The following is a 19,681-nucleotide window of genomic DNA, read 5'->3' as shown; positions in this document are numbered from 1 at the left end:
AGTTCAGGTTAATGAGCAAAATAAATTATTACTGTTTTAAGCCACTAAGTTCTGAGAACTTAGTTTGTTACCAAAGCAATGTATAACTGGAACATATGTATATAAATGTGGCAATTTATGTAGGCACAATGAATATTCATGAGGTTGTAGTTCACATATTTGTATATAAGAATCACAAGAATGAAGTCCAAAGCACCTTACAAATAGAAGAAATCGTTAATTACTAAGATGGTTCATATTCTTCTTCTTGTTATTCTCATGACAAACACAAGTAGTTCCTCAGTCCTAGCCAGGACTTCACGCTTCTTCAGTAAGAACTTCTGGACAAAATAAGCACAGAGAGAACCTTGGTCGGGCCATAGGTACTTATTATTATAATAATTATTATTTCTTGTTTGTTTGTTTTTTGAGATGGAGTCTTGCTCTTGTCATCCAGGCTGGAGTGCAGTGGCATGAACTCAGCTTACTGCAAGCTCCGCCTCCTGGGTTCAAGTGATTCTCCTCCCTCAGCCTCCCGAGTAGCTGGGACTACAGGCGCCCACCACCATGCCCGGCTAATTTTTGCATTTTTAGTAGAGATGGGGGTTTCACCATGTTGGCCAGGATGGTCTTGATCTCCTGACCTTGTGATTCACCCGCCTTAGCCTCCCAAAATGCTGGGATTACAGGCGTGAGCCACCGCTCCCGGCTAGGTACTTGTTAAGTGTGAACAGGTTTCACCAATTATCTTCCATCATCACCTTCTCCCCAACTGGCTGCCCTTTCCACCTATAATAGAAGAGTGTTACACATGTGCATTTTCCAGAACCTCCCAGTTGTCAGGCTGCAAACCTGGCTCCAGGGCCTGAGCAAGGGTTCCAGGGAGGGTCTCTGCATTTGGGGCCACTGCAGTGACCTACTTTAATTATTCCCTTATGCATTTCCTTTGCCTATAATATGGCATAGGTTCTTCTAGACTGAAAATCCTTTGAAGGCAAGAATTTTTATCTTCAGCGCCTAACATGGTCCCTGTTGCATAGTAGCAGTTTAGTGTATGTTTATGGGATAACTGGATACACATACGGTTTCCAGACAATATGCCTTCTGATTGACTCATTCAGAATGTACTTGGGGTGGACCCCTAATTTCATACAAAATTCCATGCATTGACAGAGCAGCTCAGAGGATGGGGAACCATGAGCTGGTCTTTATGAACCTGTACACTAGACCCTGGTGAATGCAGACTCAGAGTGCAGTGGCACTGCGGAAATATAGCCCCCATGTCTTCACACTTGGCCCATGGTCAGCTACTTGCCTCTGACCCACACTTCCCTCCATTCCACCCCACACCAGTCCTTTTGCATTTCATATAAAAGAAAGAAAGAATTTTCCTTTTTTTGGAAAGAACTTTGTCTTTCTCTCTCCCACCTATCCTTGAAAAGTGATAATTTGGAAACTCCCCAAAAGAAATTAAAGCAGGCCATGATATGTAAGACTTTTTTATTTTTATTTATTTATTTTTTTGAAATGGGGTTTCACTCTTGTCGCACAGGCTGGAATGTAGTGGTATAATCTTGGCTTACTGCAACCTCCACCTTTGGGTTCAAGCGATTCTTCCTCCTCAGCCTCCTGAGTAGCTGGGATTACAGTAACCCACCACCATGCCCGGCTAACTTTTGTAGTTTTAGTAGAGACGGGGTTTCACCATGTTGGTCAGGCTGGTCTCAAACTCCTCACCTCAGGTGATTCGCCTGCCTCGGCTTCCCAAAGTGCTGGGATTGCCAGGTGTAAGCCACTGCGCCTGGCCCACAATATGTAAGAATTTTTAAAGCAACTCCTTTTTGTATACAGAAGATTAGAAATATAAAGCCCTAGGCTGGGCGTGGTGGCTCTTGCCTGTAATCCCAGCACTTTGGGAGGCTGAGGCGGGCAGATCACTTGAACCTGGGAGACAGAGATTGCCATGAGCCTAAATTGTGCCATTGCACTCCAGCCTGGGCAACAAGAGCAAAACTCTATCTCAAAAAAACAAAAACAAGGGTCTATCTTTTTTCTGTCTCCACCCATTGCCCAAGCCAGGACCCAGTGAAGGAAGGTAGTTGATCTTTGTTGAATAAATGAAATGCCTAGCTAATTATTATTTTTTTAAATTTTTTCTTTTTATTTGAGACGGAGTCTCGCTCTGTTGCCCAGGATGGACTATAGTGGCGCAATCTCAGTTCACTGCAGCCTCCACCTCCCGAGTTCAAATGATTGTCCTGCCTTAGCCTCCCAAGGAGCTGGGACTGCAGGGGTGTGCCACTACGCCCAGCTAATTTTTGTATTTTTAGTAGAGACAGGGTTTCACCATGTTGGCCAGAATGGTCTCGATTTCTTGACCTCGTGATCCACCCGCCTTGGCCTCCCAAAGTGCTGGGATTACAGGCATGAGCCACTTTGCCTGGCCTTGTACTTTTTTTTTTTATATATAAGTAGAGATGGAGTTTCACCATGTTGGCCAGACTGGTCTCAAACTTCGGACCTCAAGTGGTCCGCTTGCCTCGGCCTCCCAAAGTGCTGGGATTACAGGCATAAGCCACTACACACAGCCAAAGATGCTTGATTGCAATTTTAAAACCACATGCTTCTATTATTATTATTATTTTGAGGGGACAGGATCTCACTCTGTTGCCCAGACTGGAATGCAGTGGCACAATCTCGGCTCATCGCAACCTCCACTTCCTGGGTTCAAGAGATTCTCCTGTCTCAGCCTCCCAAGTAGCTGGGATTACAGGCATGTACCTCTACTGCCAGACTAATTTTTGTATTTTTAGTAAAGACGGGCTTTTGCCATGTTGGCCAGGATGGTCTTGAACTCCAGACCTCAAATTATCCACCCGCCTTGGCCTCCCAAAGGCACGAGCCAGCACGTCCGGCTGCTGCTGTTATATTTGAAGAAATGTTCAGCACCAAGGGAATGTAATGGGGGAGAGAAAACTCAATCTTCCCATCCTTTCCCTGGTTCTTATGATGCTCAAAGATGATTTAAGGAGGGAAAGCAGCCTGCTCTTGGCTTTGTGCTCCTGTGGGCCAACAGGCACAGTCTAGGAGGCATGGGAGAACTTTCCCAGCGGAATTCCTGGAGAAGTAGCTTGACCACATATCTGTATGCTCCTTTGTGCTCTACAGGTCCTGTATCAGTCTGGGTACTCCAAGAAAATGTCATGAGGGGATTAAATGTCTAACAGATTTAATTGGTAAATGATTGTGGTAAATACCTGTGAGGGAAAAAAGGGAGGGAAGCAGAAGAGACTACAGAGCCGTCAGACAGACTACAATTCAGGACTGACCTCTGCGAAGGAGAGAAGGAGGAAGATGGGGTAGGGAAGTCTTCCATGACAGTGCAGTCAAAGGAAGTTTCAGCAAAGCCCATGGGGAGTCATTGAACCAAAGTTACCTATCAAAGGAAGTTGACTTGCAGAAACCGGTCTTAAGGTTCCTGCTTTGCTCAGTCATTGTCTGGGAACAGCCTATAGGATATGTGGCCTCAGTGCAAAGCTGTGGTAGATTCAAAGCACTGAGGCTGGGGCCCTTAGTCAATTAAACCACTGCAGTAGGTCTGAAAGGTGCATTTTCATGGCTGCCACTCTATTAACAAGCATTCTAAGCAACACCTCTCCTTTCCTCCTTAATCCTATGGTGATAGTTCAGAAACGCAAGTTTTATATGAATCATTTTTCCTATTTGCAGCTGGTCACAGACAGGATAAAAGACTCAAAGTCACTCCATATGTGGATGGAAAAAAAAAGTGAATTCAATTTCTCCAGCGACTGTGAATTGTCTCCTTTTTCATCCACCCACTGCAAACCTTTTCTCAGATTTGCTGTCATAGCTAAATAAAATGAGATTTGCATTTCACTTACGAAGTTATACCCTTGCTAGGTAAAGAGATGACTGGGAGGCCAAATTCCTCATTAGTCCACAAAAGAACAATGGGGAACTAGCTTTGATTACGCACCTACGTTTTACCAGGCATGGTGATAGAGGCTTTACACAGGTCATCCCTTTGAACTTCACCTCAGCCCTCTGAGGTCAACATGTATTGCCTCATTTTACAAATTAAGCACAGACCCAGGGTACACACTTAGGAAAGAGAGATTTGACTGGGACTGAGTCCAGGCCCTCTGACTGTAAGTCCAGTGCTCTTTCTGGTCCCGAAATTTCTAATCCACACATTGGATAGTTTACCTGAGTTAAAAATGTGAATTAAGTCAGGCTTAAAGCAGAATTTTGTTTTCTATCAGAAATCCTAGAGCAGGCGGAAGGTGAAGACCAAAGAAGATATTTTCTTTTTCTTTTTTTTTTCTTTTTTTTTTTTTTTTTGGAGATGGAGTCTCGCTCTGTCGCCCAGGCTGGAGTGCAGTGGTGCAATTTCGGCTCACTGCAAGCTCTGCCTCCTGGGTTCAAACGATTCTCCTGCCTCAGCCTCCCAAGTGGGGAGTACAGGCGCCTGCCACCATGCCCATCTAATTTTTTGTATTTTTAGTAGAGACGGGGTTTCACCGTGTTAGTCAGGATGGTCTCGATTTCCTGACCTCATGATTCGCCTGCCTCGGCCTCCCAGTGCTGGGATTACAGGCGTGAGCCACGGTGGCTGGCCCAAAGAGGGTATTTTCTTTTTTTTTTTTTTTCTGAGACGGAGTCTCGCTCTGTCGCCCAGGCTGGAGTGCAGTGGCCGGATCTCAGCTCACTGCAAGCTCCGCCTCCGGGGTTTACGCCCTTCTCCTGCCTTAGCCTCCCAAGTACCTGGGACTACAGGCGCCCGCCACCACAGCTGGCTAGTTTTTTTTGTATTTTTTAGTAGAGACGGGGTTTCACTGGGTTAGCCAGGATGGTCTCGATCTCCTGAAAAGAGGGCATTTTCTTCTTCCCTCTCTGTATCATCCTTACTCAATTACAGATGATCAAGGGCAGTACTGCCAGAGTCACCTCGAGAGGCCCTGTTCTCTGCCACCCAGACTGTTCTGTAGTCTCCATTCCAAATTGTCTTTACTCCGGTTTACCTCGTGGATGGCATTTAAGACTTTTCTTAAATTTGAAATTCACAAAACCGTTTTAAAGTAAACAATTCAGTGGCATTTAGTACCTTCGCAGTGTTGTGCAACTTCCACCTCTATCTAGTTGCAAAACATTTTCTTTTCTTTTTTTTTGGAGACAGAGTCTCGCTTTGTTGCCCAGACTGGAGTGCCGTGGCGTGATCTTGGCTCACTGCAACCTTTGTCTCCCGGGTTCAAGCAATTCTCCTTCCTCAGCCTCCCGAGTAGTTGGGACTACAGGCACATGCTGCCCGCCGGCTACATTTTTGTATTTTGATAGAGACGGGTATTCACCATGTTGCCCAGGCTGGTCTCAAACTCCTGAGCTCAGGCAATCCACCTGCCCTGTCCTCCCAAAGTGCTAGGATTACAGGCGTGAGCCAACGGCCCGGCCTTGCAAAACATTTTCATCACACAAAAGAAAACCTTCTACCCATTAAGCAGTTACTCCTCCCTCTCCTCAGTCCCTGGCAACCATCAATTTGCTTTCTATTCCTATGGATTTAACTATTCTGGATATTTCATAGAAATAGAATCACATAATGTATGACCTTTTCTGTTTGGCTTCTTTCTATTAGCCTAATGTTTTTGAGGTTCATTCCTGGTGAAGCATGTATGTATCAGTTCTTCATTCCTTTTTTTGAATGAATAATGTTCCATAATTTATTTATCCATTCATCTCTTGATGAATATTTGAGTTGTGCCCAGCTCTTGGCTATTGTGAATAGTGCTGCCATGTACATTCGTATGTAAGTATTTGAGGATCTGTTGGTTGTGTACCTATGAATGGAACTGCTGGGTCTTGTGATAATTCTGTATTTAACTTTTTGAGAAACTGCCAGCCTTTTCACAGGGGTTGCGCCCTTTCGCATTCCCACCAGCAATCTACAAGGATTCTAATTTCTCCACATCCTGCATTTAAGACTTGTAAAGCTGAATTAATCACAGGATGAGGAAGTGGCCTCTCTGAAACATTTTCCTCTTTCACATTTTAAACTTTCTCTTTCATACACGACATGAAACACAGCCTACGCACGAAAGTGACTAGGAGGAAGGCCATTATAAAGTGATGCAAACAGAAATTCCACCAACCTCCACGTATCATCATGTGTCATAACTCAGCCAAGCTCAGGGAGCATTCTCGTCACATTGCCTCAACAGCTTCAAGGTGAGCCAGCTCAAGACTTTGCTCTCCACCAGGCAGAAGATGACAGACTGTGAATTTGGATATATTTACAGGCTAGCTCAGGACTATTTGCAGTACGTTCTGCAGATACCACAACCTGGATCGGGTCCAAGCAAAACGTCCAGAGTGCTACAAAAGGTTGCATTCTCAGTCCAAAAAGAAGTGGAAAAGAATCTGAAGCCATGCTTGGACAATGTTAATGTTGCATCCATAGACACTGCCAGAACACTATTCAATCAAGTGATGGAAAAGGAGTTTGAAGATGGCATCATTAACTGGGGAAGAATTGTAACCATATTTGCATTTGAAGGTATTCTCATCAAGAAACTTCTACGACAGCGAATTGCCCCGGATGTGGATACTTATAAGGAGATTTCGTATTTTGTTGCTGAGTTCATAATGAATAACACAGGAGAATGGATAAGGCAAAACGGAGGCTGGGTATGTGTGATGGAAAAATTCTTCATTGTTCTTTACTGTGAAATAGAAATTGAGAATTTCCTTGCTAATTAAAACAACAAAACACTTACCTAAGAATACTAGTTTCCTTGGGTGGTTTGTTTTAATTTTTAAAATAATATACTTTCTGGCTTATTTCCGATGAATCCTTGAACTTGAACTTTATAGTTGGAAAGTACTTGTGTTTCCAGTTTTTATTCCTAACAGTATAAATTACAGTAGTGAAGTTTGGGGACTAACAAAGCACCTCTCTCATTCAGCTTCACAGTCAGCTGTGTACACACTCTAATCTAGTACTTAGCTTTTGCTAGGGTTGTCATGACAGTACAGACAGTACAGAAATTTCCACAATCAGTACAGAAAGAGTTGCTATTAGATGCTGTTATTTTTAGGTATTTATAAGGTTGCAAAAGACAGGTGTAAATTTTTGTAAGTTCATTGCTTACAAATTGGTGTTTTTCAGTTTACTAATACATAGCAAATTGTAACATATACTAATGTATAGCAAATTATATATAATGTATAACAAATTATTACTAACAATAAATTCTGGGCTGTTAAAGTTTGTTGATTAAAACATAATGTACAGTATCACCAGCAAGAAACTTTATTCAAGAATTTTCAACTAAAAATTCACTTTATTATCCAGTGCCTCAAAAAGCCAAGACTGTGTAGGGGCCTGTGTTGAAACTCATGTTGGTAAAAAGCCTGACACAGCTGGATGTATATGCTTTCCTTTATATCCCAATATACTTAATGATTATTTTTTTAAAGCACGTAAGTGTTCATGAATCCTCTCTCCAACGCCTAATTCCTGGCCTTCACCTCTCCCAAGAGGTAACCACTGTTATCAATTATTTTGCATGCAAAACATGCCTACTGTATATATCCATAGAAAATAAACAATACTTCTTTGTAAAAAATTTTTTGTAAAAAAAGTTATGTAAAATGTGTATGTATGCTTATGTATATGTTTTACATAACGTATCTGTTATACCATATAACACATACTTTTTTACATATACACATAATTTTTTATATATACAATAAATTTTGTGTACATATTTTTACATGTGTATATGTAAAAATAGTACATGGTACTAATTCTGCCACTTATTATTTTATCCAGAGTTATTTAAAATAGTATTAAGAATGCTGTGTATATTCTGTTGTATGTAAATGCTGTAGAGTGGCCATTTGTAGCTGATAGCTCTTTAGGTTATTTTGAGTTTGCTATCACACACAATGCTTCATTGAATATCATTTTACATATATCTTCCCTTGTGCGTGTGTGTAGTTTTCCAGGGTGGATGTTGGGTTGTAGATGCTGGGTCATGGTGGCGTACATTTTTTAATTTACTAGGTCCTTGCCTTCCAAAGTGGCTCCACCAAGTTCCACTCCCATCAGCAGCTTGTTAGAGTATCCCGCAGTCCCCCTACCCCAGCTGACTAACATTAGGTTGTTGCAATTCGTCATAATTTCCTTAATTTTTTGGGCTAAAAATATAGAGTTTATCTTGTTTCAATTCTCATTTTCTTGATTACTAGTAAGGCTAAATTTTTTTTACATTTTGAGCATCTTTTCATATATTAATTGATTATTTGTAAATGCAGGCAATTGTCGGTTTACACCCTTTGCCCATTTTCCTTTTATTTTGTCTTTTTCTTATTGATTTGTAGGAATTCTTTGAATATTCTGGATACAAATTATTATTATTATTATTTAAATTTTTTGAGACAGAGTTTTCGTTCTTGTTGCCCAGGCTGGAGTGCAATGGTGTGATCTCAACTCACTGCAACCTCTGCCTTCTGGTTTCAAGCAATTCTTCTGCCTCAGCCTCCCAAGTAGCTGGGATTACAGGTGTGTGCCACCACACCCAGCTAATTTTGTATTTTTAGTAGAGATGGGGTTTCACCATGTTGGTCAGGCTGGTCTTGAACTCCTGACCTCAGGTGATCCTCCCACTTTGGCCTCCCAAAGTCGTGGGATTACAGGTGTGAGCCACGCACCCAGCCAAATTATTTTTATATATGTGGCAGATATATTTTAGTTTGCTGATTATCCTTTAAAGCTAACAACGTCTTTGGTCATTATAAACGTTTAAAAGTTTGTTGCGATCAAATTTATTGATCTTTTACTTGATGCCTTTTTCATTTTGTTTAAGGCCTTCCTGCATGATAGAGCTTACTGCAGCTACTCCCCTTTCTCAGTCACCTTCTTTCTGGAACTTAGTTCTTTCTAACTCAGCCTGACTGAGGCTGGGCGAAGCATGTGAAATGTTTTATCATGTTTTCTTCTGGCTGTGGGAGGAGGCTATACTTGAGGACTGGTGGAAATTTCAGCAGCACTCTGTAGATTTCAGGCGAAGGCAAACATTCTCTAGCACAGAGGACCACAGGTAAGCCTGCAGAGAAATACTCTACTGGTTTGCAGGCTCTATGTGGGTTTGGATTGTATTTCTAATGCTTAACATAGTACTTGGAACACACAGACAGTGAATAAATGTTACTTAAAAATTTAACTTCTCCACAATAAATTTTGTGAGCTCCCGGAACTCACTGTTAGCAAGAGGTGTGGAATTGTCTCTGAGAATTTCTAGTAGTGCCCTCATCTTTCGAGGGTGGTACAGATGTAAACATAAGTGTGGCCGGATGAACCTCTCCCAAGTGTAGATACAAATACACACATTGCCTGCACATGCACACACTCAGCCTTTCTAAAGTTTCCAAGCTCTCTTTTTTTTTTTTTTTTTTTTAAAAAAAGCACCTGAATAGTTCAGGTTGTAGACATGAAATACTCTTGAAGATGTCATTTCAAAGCAATCTCCATGCTGCTTTCCCACCTCAGATGAGACATTGGTTCTGTCAATGATAGGCAGTGCTTTTTTGATTCAGTGCAAACTGGCATGGAAAACTGTTATCTTCTTTTCATAGTGATGTTGACAAATCTGCTCAAATGAGTGAATTTACTCTTGAATTATTCATTTCAGGGGAAATGGCACAATCACATGCCTATGCTAGTAGAGTCAGTGGCCCACAAGAAGAAGTAAGGGTAGAGGAGGCACTTACAACTTTATCAAGATGTGAGCACCAGCCTCTCACTTCTACCCACCTGAAAAAACTCAAGAAGTCATCATAAAACATACAATCTGTAATTTAATTAAATGTTAAAATTGCCCAGAGACTTTATGAAAACTTTTAATCAAGAATGTGGTATGTGCCAGGTGCGGTGGCTCATGCCTGTAATCCCAGCACTTTTGGGAGGCTGAGGTGGGTGGATCACCTGAGGTCAGGAGTTCAAGAGCAGCCTGGTTAAGATGGTAAAGGCCTGTCTCTACTAAAAATACAAAATTAGCAGGGTGTGGTGGCGGGCATCTATAATCCCAGCTACTTGGGAGGCTGAGGCAGGAGAATCACTTGAACCTGGGAGGCGGAGGTTGCAGTGAGCCGGGATTGTGCCACTCCAGCCTGGGCAACAGAGTGACTCCATCTCAAAAAAAAAAAAAAAAAAAAAAAAAAAAGCAGTATGTGAGCACAGCATAGATGTTCAGACAGACCTGGCTTCATTTCTGGGCTCGAGTGCTTACTACCTGTGTGAATTGTACAAGTTGCTTAACTTCCCTGTCTTGTTTCCTCATCTGTAAAAACAGGAAAATATTGCAACCTATGTCCTGAGACTGGTATAAGGATCAAATTAGTTAATATATGCAAAGCACTTGAAACAGTTCCTGCAAATGAGTACTCAATACAAGTTTACGGTTGTTGTTTACCAAGACAACAACCTAATGGGATCCTCTAATGGGAAGAAACAAGACTGGTCTATCAGTAATAGGACTCATAATCTCTTTCGTTATTCTTTCTCCTTTTTATCAGTTGTCTTTCCTGCCTTCCTGCCTGCCTGCCTTCTTTTTTTGTGGCTTCTCATCTCTCTTTTTCTCCTCTTCCACATTTACCATGATTTCCTCTCTCCTAATTTGAAGTGCTGAGAAAGGATGTGCTCTCACAAGATCTGAGAGGAGAGCTAGTGCCATTTGGCTGCTTTCAGCATTCATGAGGAAAGGATGGTTCTTAAAAACCATTAGAATGATCCTGAGATGAAACTCATGTCTCTTCCCTTGGGATCACCCTTCCTTTTGAACCAGGTGGCTCTTCTTACTTCCTCTGCCTTCAATGAAGCATTCTCCTCTGCGTATGCCGGGGGAGTAGAAAGAATGCTTGGCACTGAGCTCCACGTGGGAGAAATCATGTCTACTTAATGCATCACTGTGTACCTCATGCCTAGAATAGGGCCTATTGCATAGAAGGTAACAACAAGTATTTGCTGATGGAATGATTCAGTGAAGCAACACTGAAACTGGAGATTTGAACTCTGGTTTTCTCCCTCACTAGAGGTATAACCTTGGGTAAGTTACTGAGGTACTCTGAGACTCAGATTCCTTATATAATGTATATCATAATATGATATGACATATGATAATTTATTATATATAATATTTAATGAAAACAATCTTACCTACCTTTAAAGGAAAGCTAAACAATTATAAAACACTTTTTGTAAAACAGTGCTTTCCAAGCTGTCAAATACTATGCAACTATGAGGGTTACGTGGGAAATTCCAGGAAGTTTAGATAGGTTATTCTTTGCCTTTCTGAAAGTAGGATGTACAGTCAGAGTTGGTGCTTTCCCAGTAACCACCATTTTAAAGCTTGGGTCATACCATTAGGCCAAGAGGTTTCTCTTTTCTTTGTTATCCTTACTTCTTCCCTTTGCTCAGGCCTCTGTTCCAAGGTTGCCTCCTCAGAGAAGTCTTCCTTGATCACCCCAACTGAGAAAGTACTACTGCCACTCTCTGTCTCCCTGCCCAACTTGATTGCCTTCATAATAGTTTTCATGACTGGATATCCCATTGCATATTTGTTTGCTTCTCTGTTTATTGTCTGTGTCTGCCATGAGAATATAAGCTTAGTGAGGACAGGGATCCTGTATGCTTTCTTCACCACTGTGTTTCCAGCACTTTAACTGCTACTGGCATGTGGCCAATGCTCAGTGAATATTTCCTGAATGAATAAATGAATAAATAATATTTAGAGAAGTGGGAACAACATAATGGTATTTGTCTGTATCTTTTTTTTTTTTTTTTTTTTGCAACAGGGTCTTGCTCTGTCACCCAGGCTGGAGTGCAGTGGCGCGATCTTGGCTCACTACAGCCTCAACCTCCAGGGCTCAAGCCATCCTCGCATCTCAGCCTCCCAAAGTGCTAGGATTACAGGCTTGAGCCACTGCACCCGGCTGCCTCTATCTCTAAAAATTCTGAAGTTCTGATTTTCTTTGGACTATTGATACAGCATATTATTTTATGCTTTGGTTGTCTTGTAACCAAAGTAGCTGAATTTAACAAACTATCACCATTTCCAGAAATAATAAGGCTGAAACAATTCTTAATTACTACTACATTACTGATAAGATACTGAATCCTTATTTGTATATTTATCTTTGCATAATGGTTTTAAGATACAAATAGCATCATTAAAGAAAATATGTCTGAAAATAACATTTTTGAAAGGAAGAAAAGTCACTCCCATCACCGTAACATATCCACATGCAGACACTGTATGCAACTGTAATTAGGGCATACAAGAGTTTTTTCGTGTGACATATTATAAATATTTTCAACACTGTCTCACATATTCCATGTTAACATTAGGTATTAATTTCTAATATCTACAGAATATTCTGTTAATTTGTCATATCATAATTTACTTAACCAATTTACAATTGTTAGACAGTTTTTTTTTTGAGTTTTCCCCTTTTAGATATAATGCTTCAGTACTGAAGCATGGGTATGCTTTTCTGGTACCCCCTACCCTCCAATATTTTAGAAGACTGCCTCATGATAAATTTCTAACAATGGAACGACTGGTTCGTAAGATATGTATAAAATTACAATACTCTAGCATATTGGAAAACATATTTTCTTTCCAAAAGCATGTCAATGGAACAATGTCACAACAAACTTAACAACGTGGGTGGTACTATTAATAATTTTGAGGGTTTGATAGGCATAAAGTAACAAAGCGAATTTAATAGGTCTAAAAAACAATAAGACTGTGTTGAAAGTACATTTCTTTAACTGCTATTAGTGTTTTTACCATACACTTGTTAATGATTTATATTTCTCTCTTTAATGGTCTTTCCCTTTTAGACTATTAAGGGCCTGAGGATTTTCCGTTACATTTGAATGAACTCTTTCATGCTATATGTAAATATTTTCCTAGTCTATTGTTCTTTTAATTTTAATTTTTCATAGTTAAAAAAAATTTTAGGCCGAGCACAGTGGCTCACGCCTATAATCCCAGCACTTTAGGGGCTGAGGTGGGTGGATCACGAGGTCAAGAGATCAAGACCATCCTGGCCAACATGGTGAAACCTGGTTTCTACTAAAAATACAAAAATTAGCTGGGCGTGGTGGCATGTGCCTGTAGTCCCAGCTACTTGGGAGGCTAAGGCAGAAGAATCGCTTGAACCCAGGAGGCAGAGGTTGCAACGAGCCGAGATCGCGCCACTGCACTCCAGCCTGGGTGGCAGAACAAGACTTTGACTCAAAAAATAATAATAATAAATAAATTTTAATCTTCATCTGGTTGAATTCATTAGTTTTTTCTTTGTTCACTGTCCTTCTTTAGACATTGATGTATATAAGATGATATGTTATGACTGCTCAATGATAATAGACAATGATCATTGTCATAATAATAAAAATCATGCTGTGCACAGTGGCTCACACCTGTAATCCAGCATTTTGTGAGGTGACTGGATCATGAGGTCAGGAGTTTGAGACCAGCCTGGTCAACATAGTGAAACCCCATCTCTACTAAAAATACAAAAATTAACCAGGCATGGGGGCATGCGTCTGTAGTCCCAGCTATTCAGGAGGCTGAGGCAGGAGAATTGCTTGAACCCAGGAGGCAGAGACTGAGGTATGCCGAGATCGCACCACTGCACTCCAGGCTGGGCAACAGAGCCAGACTCCATCTCAAAAAAAAAAAAAAAAAAATCATTTCAGAGGGCCTCATTATACTTGCGAAACATGGGGTTTATGAAAATTCTAGGAAGGAGAGTAATGAAGTGGATACCTCTTGAGAGTGTATGGGAAACTATGAGTATGTACTGGCAGGAGGGAAAGAGGAAGAGAGAGGGACAGTTTCCTTCCTCTATCAAGGTATGACAGCATGTGTCACAGCACGATGCACGCTTAACACGTAGGCAGAAAATGGCTTTCTTAGGAAATCTTTCAAATGGGAAATCCCCCTGGCTGGTGATATTCATCCGCTCTGCCAATGATGCTCATAAAATGATTCCAAGGCACCACAGAGCTCTCGAATCTCTCCCAACTATCAAAGAGTTATGCTTGGTTTCTGTTTCAATATTAGTTACGCTAGGCTCTGAGCTACTTGCAGGTATTTGTAACCCCAGGTTCTGAAACCTGTAAGATGGAGATGTGAATGTTTGCCAGATGATCATTTGGAAACATTATTTTACCAATTTTCTAATTCTTTTGGCACTTGTTTGAAAATGTATGGAGTGGAAAGAAGTAGAGTGTTTGCATTCTAATCCAGGTTCAGGCACCAAGGTGTTGGCTAATCTTAGATAACCTATTTTTTTTCTGGGCCTCGATTTTCTCATTTGTTAAAATAAGGGAGGACTTCAGGCTAGATTATCTCAGAGGTAATTTTCAGTGAGCATTCTTTGATTACGGACTGTAAATTAACTAAATAAAATGTCCAGTTAGTTGGGTTACTGTATATTTTTAAAACTATGATCACAAAGAGAGTAGATTATGAAAGAAACCATCAACCTTTTCATAGCTTCAAAGGTATTGGTTTAATTTGGATTTACTGTGAGTTCTCATGATTTTCAATACAATGCAGTTTACAGTATAATAGAATTCATATTACAAATATAAGCGCATTGAAATAAATGTTGGACAATTGAACAAGAACAAGAAAAAAAAATAGGCTTTCTATCCTCTAGAGCTGTGCTTGCTGTCCACTATGGTAGTGAAATGTGGCTAGTCTGAACTAAGATATGCCGTAAGTACTAAATACTCATTGGATTTTGAAGATTTGTTATGAGAAAAGAATATCTCATTAATGATTTTATACTGATTACATATTAAAATAACACTAAATGTATCTTAAAAGTTAGTTTTACCTATTTTTTTACTTTTTAAAATATGGCTACAAAAAAATTAAAATTACAGATGTAGGTCACACTGTATTTCTGTTAGATGATGCTGCTTAAGAGGGGTAGAAGGAGTAGAAGATTAACTATTTGCACTATTTAAATGAAAATATTTTTGCTTTTTATTACAGCATACTTAATCTACAATGATTTTTAAAATGTTAAATTTATTCTCTCATAGGAAAATGGCTTTGTAAAGAAGTTTGAACCTAAATCTGGCTGGATGACTTTTCTAGAAGTTACAGGAAAGATCTGTGAAATGCTATCTCTCCTGAAGCAATACTGTTGACCAGAAAGGACACTCCATATTGTGAAACCGGCCTAATTTTCTTAACTCTCATCAAAACGATTGCCAACACATACTTCTAGTTTTAAACAAACAGCTGTGATGATGTAACCTGACTTTCCATAGTTATGGAAATTTTTCCCCATTTAATGAATAAATTGTATGTATTTTTCTCTATGTGCCATTTTGTCTTAATTTCTTGGGTCTGCCTGGAAATTCAGCCGAAGGGTAAAGCTCAACACAGGAGACAGGCAATGGATTATGGGATGACAACCAGGAAGGTGGTGTGTTTTCTGCCCGTCGGTAGACTCTTTCAGGGGTGCCCATTACCCAGAAGTCCTCCATGTCACTAGGCTAGACTGCAGACTAGACTGAGAAGCAGACTCAGGCTAGAAGCAGACTCAGGTCGGCTTCCCTCTTCTTCCTTCCTTCCTTCTTTCCCATGCTGTCTGCAGTTTCCAGTGCCCCTGGCTGCTTAGAGTTTCCACTGATGCCTCCTCCCCAGCCTTCTCTCTCTGGCTTGCCATTTGGGGTTGATGGATATGGCAACCCGATATGCAAGATACTCGGGGATATTGTGACCAAAGAAAATTAGGTAAATGATTCAATGTGGAGCTAGTGTTAAAAAAATTTTTTTTGTTTTTTTTTTTGTAAAAATGAACGGATTAGAAAATTATGTAGTTTGTTAGACCTTGTGTTCTAATTTTTAGGTCAGCAAATCTGATTGCAATATGGAAGCTATACCTTGTTCTAGACCTTCCTGGTCTTCCCTTCCTTTTTTTTTTTTTTTTTGTTTTCTTTTTCGAGGTGAGTCTCGCTCTGTCGCCCAGGCTGGAGTGCAGTGGTCCCATCTCGGCTCACTGCAAGCTCCGCCTCCGGGTTCTAGCCATTCTCCTGTTTCAGCCTCCCGAGTAACTGGGACTACAGGCACCTGCCACCAAGCCTGGCTAATTTTTTGTATTTTTAGTAGAGACGGGGTTTCACCGTGTTAGCCAGGATGGTCTTGATCTCTTGACTTCGTGATCTGCCCACTTTGGCCTCCCAAAGTGCTGGGACTACAGGTGTGAGCCGCTGTGCCCGGCCCCACTGCAGTTACTTCTTTTTTTTTTTTTTTGAGACGGAGTCTCGCTCTGTCACCCAGGCTGGAGTGCAGTGGCCGGATCTCAGCTCACTGCAAGCTCCGCCTCCCGGGTTTACGCCATTCTCCTGCCTCAGCCTCCCGAGTAGCTGGGACTACAGGCGCCTGCCACCTCGCCCGGCTAAGTTTTTGTATTTTTAGTAGAGACGGGGTTTCACTGTGTTAGCCAGGATGGTCTCGATCTCCTGACCTCGTGATCCGCCCGTCTCGGCCTCCCAAAGTGCTGGGATTACAGGCTTGAGCCACCACGCCCGGCCTGCAGTTACTTCTTTAGCAATGTGACACTGGGAAATCAGTGACTATTTCTGATTTGGTCTGTGACCCGGTCTTTTAAACTGTGCCTTGCTGTGTGTTTTATTAATTTAATTTTAAAAAAGGTTTTTATGGCCGGCGTGGTGGCTCAGGCCTGTAATGCCAGCACTTCTCACGCCTGTAATCCCAGCACTTTGGGAGGCCGAGGTGGGTGGATCACCTGAGTTCAGGAGTTCGAGACCAGCCTGGCCAACATGGTGAAACCCCGTCTCTACTAAAAATACAAAAATTAACCGTGCCGTGGTTGGGGACACCTGTAATCCCAGGTACTCTGGAGGCCGAGACACGAGAATCGCTTGAATCTGGGAGGCAGAGGCTGCAGTGAGCCGAGATTGCACCATTGCACTCCAGGCTGGGTGGCAAAAGCGAAACTCCATCTCAAAAAACAAACAAACAAAAACGGTTTTTATAAACCTCAACTCTTCACGTGGCACAGAAAAATTAAATGAAAACAGATCACAGACCTAAATTTATGTGAAAACTATACAACGTCTAGAAGAAAATGTAAGAGAAAATCTTTACAACTTTGGTGTAGGCAGACTTCTTAGGCAGAACACACAAAGCTTGAGCCAGAAAAGAAAATATTGATAATTTGAAAATTAAAAAATGTTTAATTTTTACTCTTAAAAAGATACTTCAAGAACTCAAACAGAAGGCATTTGAATTAGACTTCAATAAAGCTATTACAAAAAAGCTCTCAAAAAGGCACACCACATAATGGAAGACAATCTGTACTACGCTAATATCTGATAAAGGACTTGTGATATGTGACACTCTTACAATTCTGTAACAAGACCATCATCAACCTAATACTAAGCACGGGTAAAAGATTTGAACAGGCACTTCACAAAAGCAGATACACAAATGGCCAGTAGACATGGAAAAGATGTTCAGCACCATTAGTTATCAGAGAAATGCATTTAAAACCACAGCAAGAGACCACTACACATTCTCCAGAACAGCTAAAATGAAAAACATAGACAATGCCAAGCTTTTGGGAAAATGTGGAGCAACTGGAAGTCTTACACACTACTGATGATAATGTAAAATTGCACTACTACTTTGGAAAACAGCTTGGAAATTTCTTATAAAGTTAAACATACCTTACTGTAGGACCCAGAAATTTCTCTCCTAGATATTTACCCCAAAGAAATAAAAACATATACTGATATTATTCATAGCTTTATTGATAATAGCCCAAACTGGAACCCAAATGTTCATCAACAGGGGAGTAAATAAGCACATTTTGGAATATCCATAAGACAGAATGTCACTCACCAATAAAAAGGAATGAACTACTGGTACATGCAACAGAATAGATAAATCTCAAAAACATATCGAGTGAAAAAAGCCAGTCAGGAGAGTACATAGTGTATTATCTCCTTTACGTGAAACTCAAAAAAGGCCAACATGTAGTGTCAGAAAGCAGGTCAGTTGTTGCCTGGGGCTGGGATGTGAGTACTGACTGAGAAAGAAGTTTGCCTGGGGTGATACAAATATTCTTCATCTTGATTGTGGTAGTAGTTACAAAACTCATAGAGATGTACACTTAAAACTGGTGCATTTTATTGTAGATAAATAATATCTCAATGAAGTTGACTTAGAAAAAAGTGTTTTGGGCCAGGCACGGTGGCTCACTCCTGTAATCTCAACACTTTGGGAGGCCGAGGCGGGCAGATCACAAGGTTAGGAGATCAAGACCATCCTGGCCAACATGGTGAAACCCTCTCTACTAAAAATACAAAAATTAGCCAGGTGTGGTGGCGGACACCTGTAGTCCCAACTAAGACGGAGGCTGAGGCAGGAGAATTGGTTGAACCCGGGAGGCGGAGGTTTCAGTGAGCTGAGACTGCGCCCCTGCATTCCAGCCTGGTGTCAGAACAAGACTCCATCTCAAAAAAAAAAAAAAAAAAAAAAAAAAAAAAAGAAAGAAAAGAAAAAAGTGGTTTTGTGAAAAATGATAAACACTTATCAGAAGCAATGTAAACAATAAGAAAACATACAAAATGAAAGAAATAAAAATCACTCCAACTACTAATTTAAACTGGAAAGTTATTAATGCCATGAATAAAGTCCTGAAGCACCATTATTTTGTTTGCCTTGTCATTTAAAAGAACTTTGTCATTGTAAATTAGAGCCTTGCTGACGTTCTACCAGGCCCTCCCTACGTGGTTTGGTCTCTACTATGATTGTCCTACTTCATTTCAGTTGTGTCCTCCTCGGGGGTCTGTCTCTTCTGCAGCTTTGCTGGGCTGTTTTCAGGACCTTCTGCCACAGATGTTCGCCCATGTTGTTCCTTCTGCCTCTGCATCTGGTTAATGCTTACTTGCCTTTCAGATTTCAGCTCAAAATTCACTTCTTCAGGATGCCTTCCCTGACTAGGTTAAATTCTGCAATTATAGTCTTATAAAATGCCACTGTCTCAATTACGGAGTCACACTTGTGTGATTTTTTAAATCAATATATCTGTTTCCCCAACAGATACTAAGTTCTGTGTGGGCAGGAACCATGGCTGTTTTTGTTTACCATTTTATTTCAGAGCTCAGTTCAGAGCCTGGTAAGAGCTCAATAATATTTTTGTTTAAAAAGAAATGGGGGCCAGGCACGGTGACTCACACCCGTAATCTCAGCACTTTGGGAGGCTGAGGCGGGTGGATTGCTTGGGATCTGGAGTTCAAGACCAGCATGGCCAACATGGTGAAACCCCGTCTCTACTAAAAATACAAAAATTAGCGTAGCGTGGTGGTGCGCACCTGTAATCCCAGTTACTCAGGAGGCTGAGGCAGGAGAATTGCTTGAACCCGGAAGATGGAGATTGCAGTGAACCAAGATGGTGCCCCTGCACTCCAGCCTGGGCGATAGAGCAAGACTCTGTCTCAACAGCAAGAACAACAAAAACCACAACAACAAATGGGAATGAACATTAATTGGTTTTGATTATGTCATTTGGTAGCAAATGAGGCTGGGGTGAGGCTGAACATCATATTCTCAGTAATAGCATGTGT

The 19,681-nt window shown here is 41.0% G+C and overlaps 1 protein-coding gene across 2 annotated transcripts; it reads left to right on the top strand.

Moving 5' to 3' along the window:
* The first annotated feature begins 6,099 nt into the window (after nucleotides 1-6,099).
* Nucleotides 6,100-15,403, top strand: BCL2A1 (BCL2 related protein A1). 2 transcript variants are annotated; one of them, XM_077938407.1, is made up of 3 exons: nucleotides 6,100-6,681; nucleotides 9,690-9,745; nucleotides 15,122-15,403. In XM_077938407.1, exons 1-3 carry the CDS (start codon nucleotides 6,262-6,264, stop codon nucleotides 15,135-15,137), a joined length of 492 nt encoding a protein of 163 aa, XP_077794533.1. In that variant the 5' UTR covers nucleotides 6,100-6,261; the 3' UTR covers nucleotides 15,138-15,403. The 2 variants fall into 2 exon arrangements, with proteins under 2 accessions (XP_077794533.1, NP_001248207.1); NM_001261278.1 differs by lacking the exon at nucleotides 9,690-9,745 and having other exon boundaries at nucleotides 6,115-6,681; nucleotides 15,122-15,361.
* The last annotated feature ends 4,278 nt before the right edge of the window (nucleotides 15,404-19,681 follow it).

This window comes from Macaca mulatta, chromosome 7, assembly GCF_049350105.2.
Source record: "Macaca mulatta isolate MMU2019108-1 chromosome 7, T2T-MMU8v2.0, whole genome shotgun sequence".
Taxonomy (NCBI): Eukaryota; Metazoa; Chordata; class Mammalia; order Primates; family Cercopithecidae; genus Macaca; species Macaca mulatta.
Note: the sequence above shows the minus strand (reverse complement) of the source record. Positions and strands in the feature narration are given on the sequence as shown.

What these genes read in the sequence shown, in the direction of transcription:
- BCL2A1 (NM_001261278.1), top strand. Translation starts at nt 6,262, where the DNA reads ATGACAGACTGTGAATTTGGATATATTTACAGGCTAGCTCAGGACTAT. An exon ending in TAAGGCAAAACGGAGGCTGG is followed by an intron (nt 6,682 to 15,121) that starts GTATGTGTGATG and finishes ATTCTCTCATAG; the next exon opens with GAAAATGGCTTTGTAAAGAA.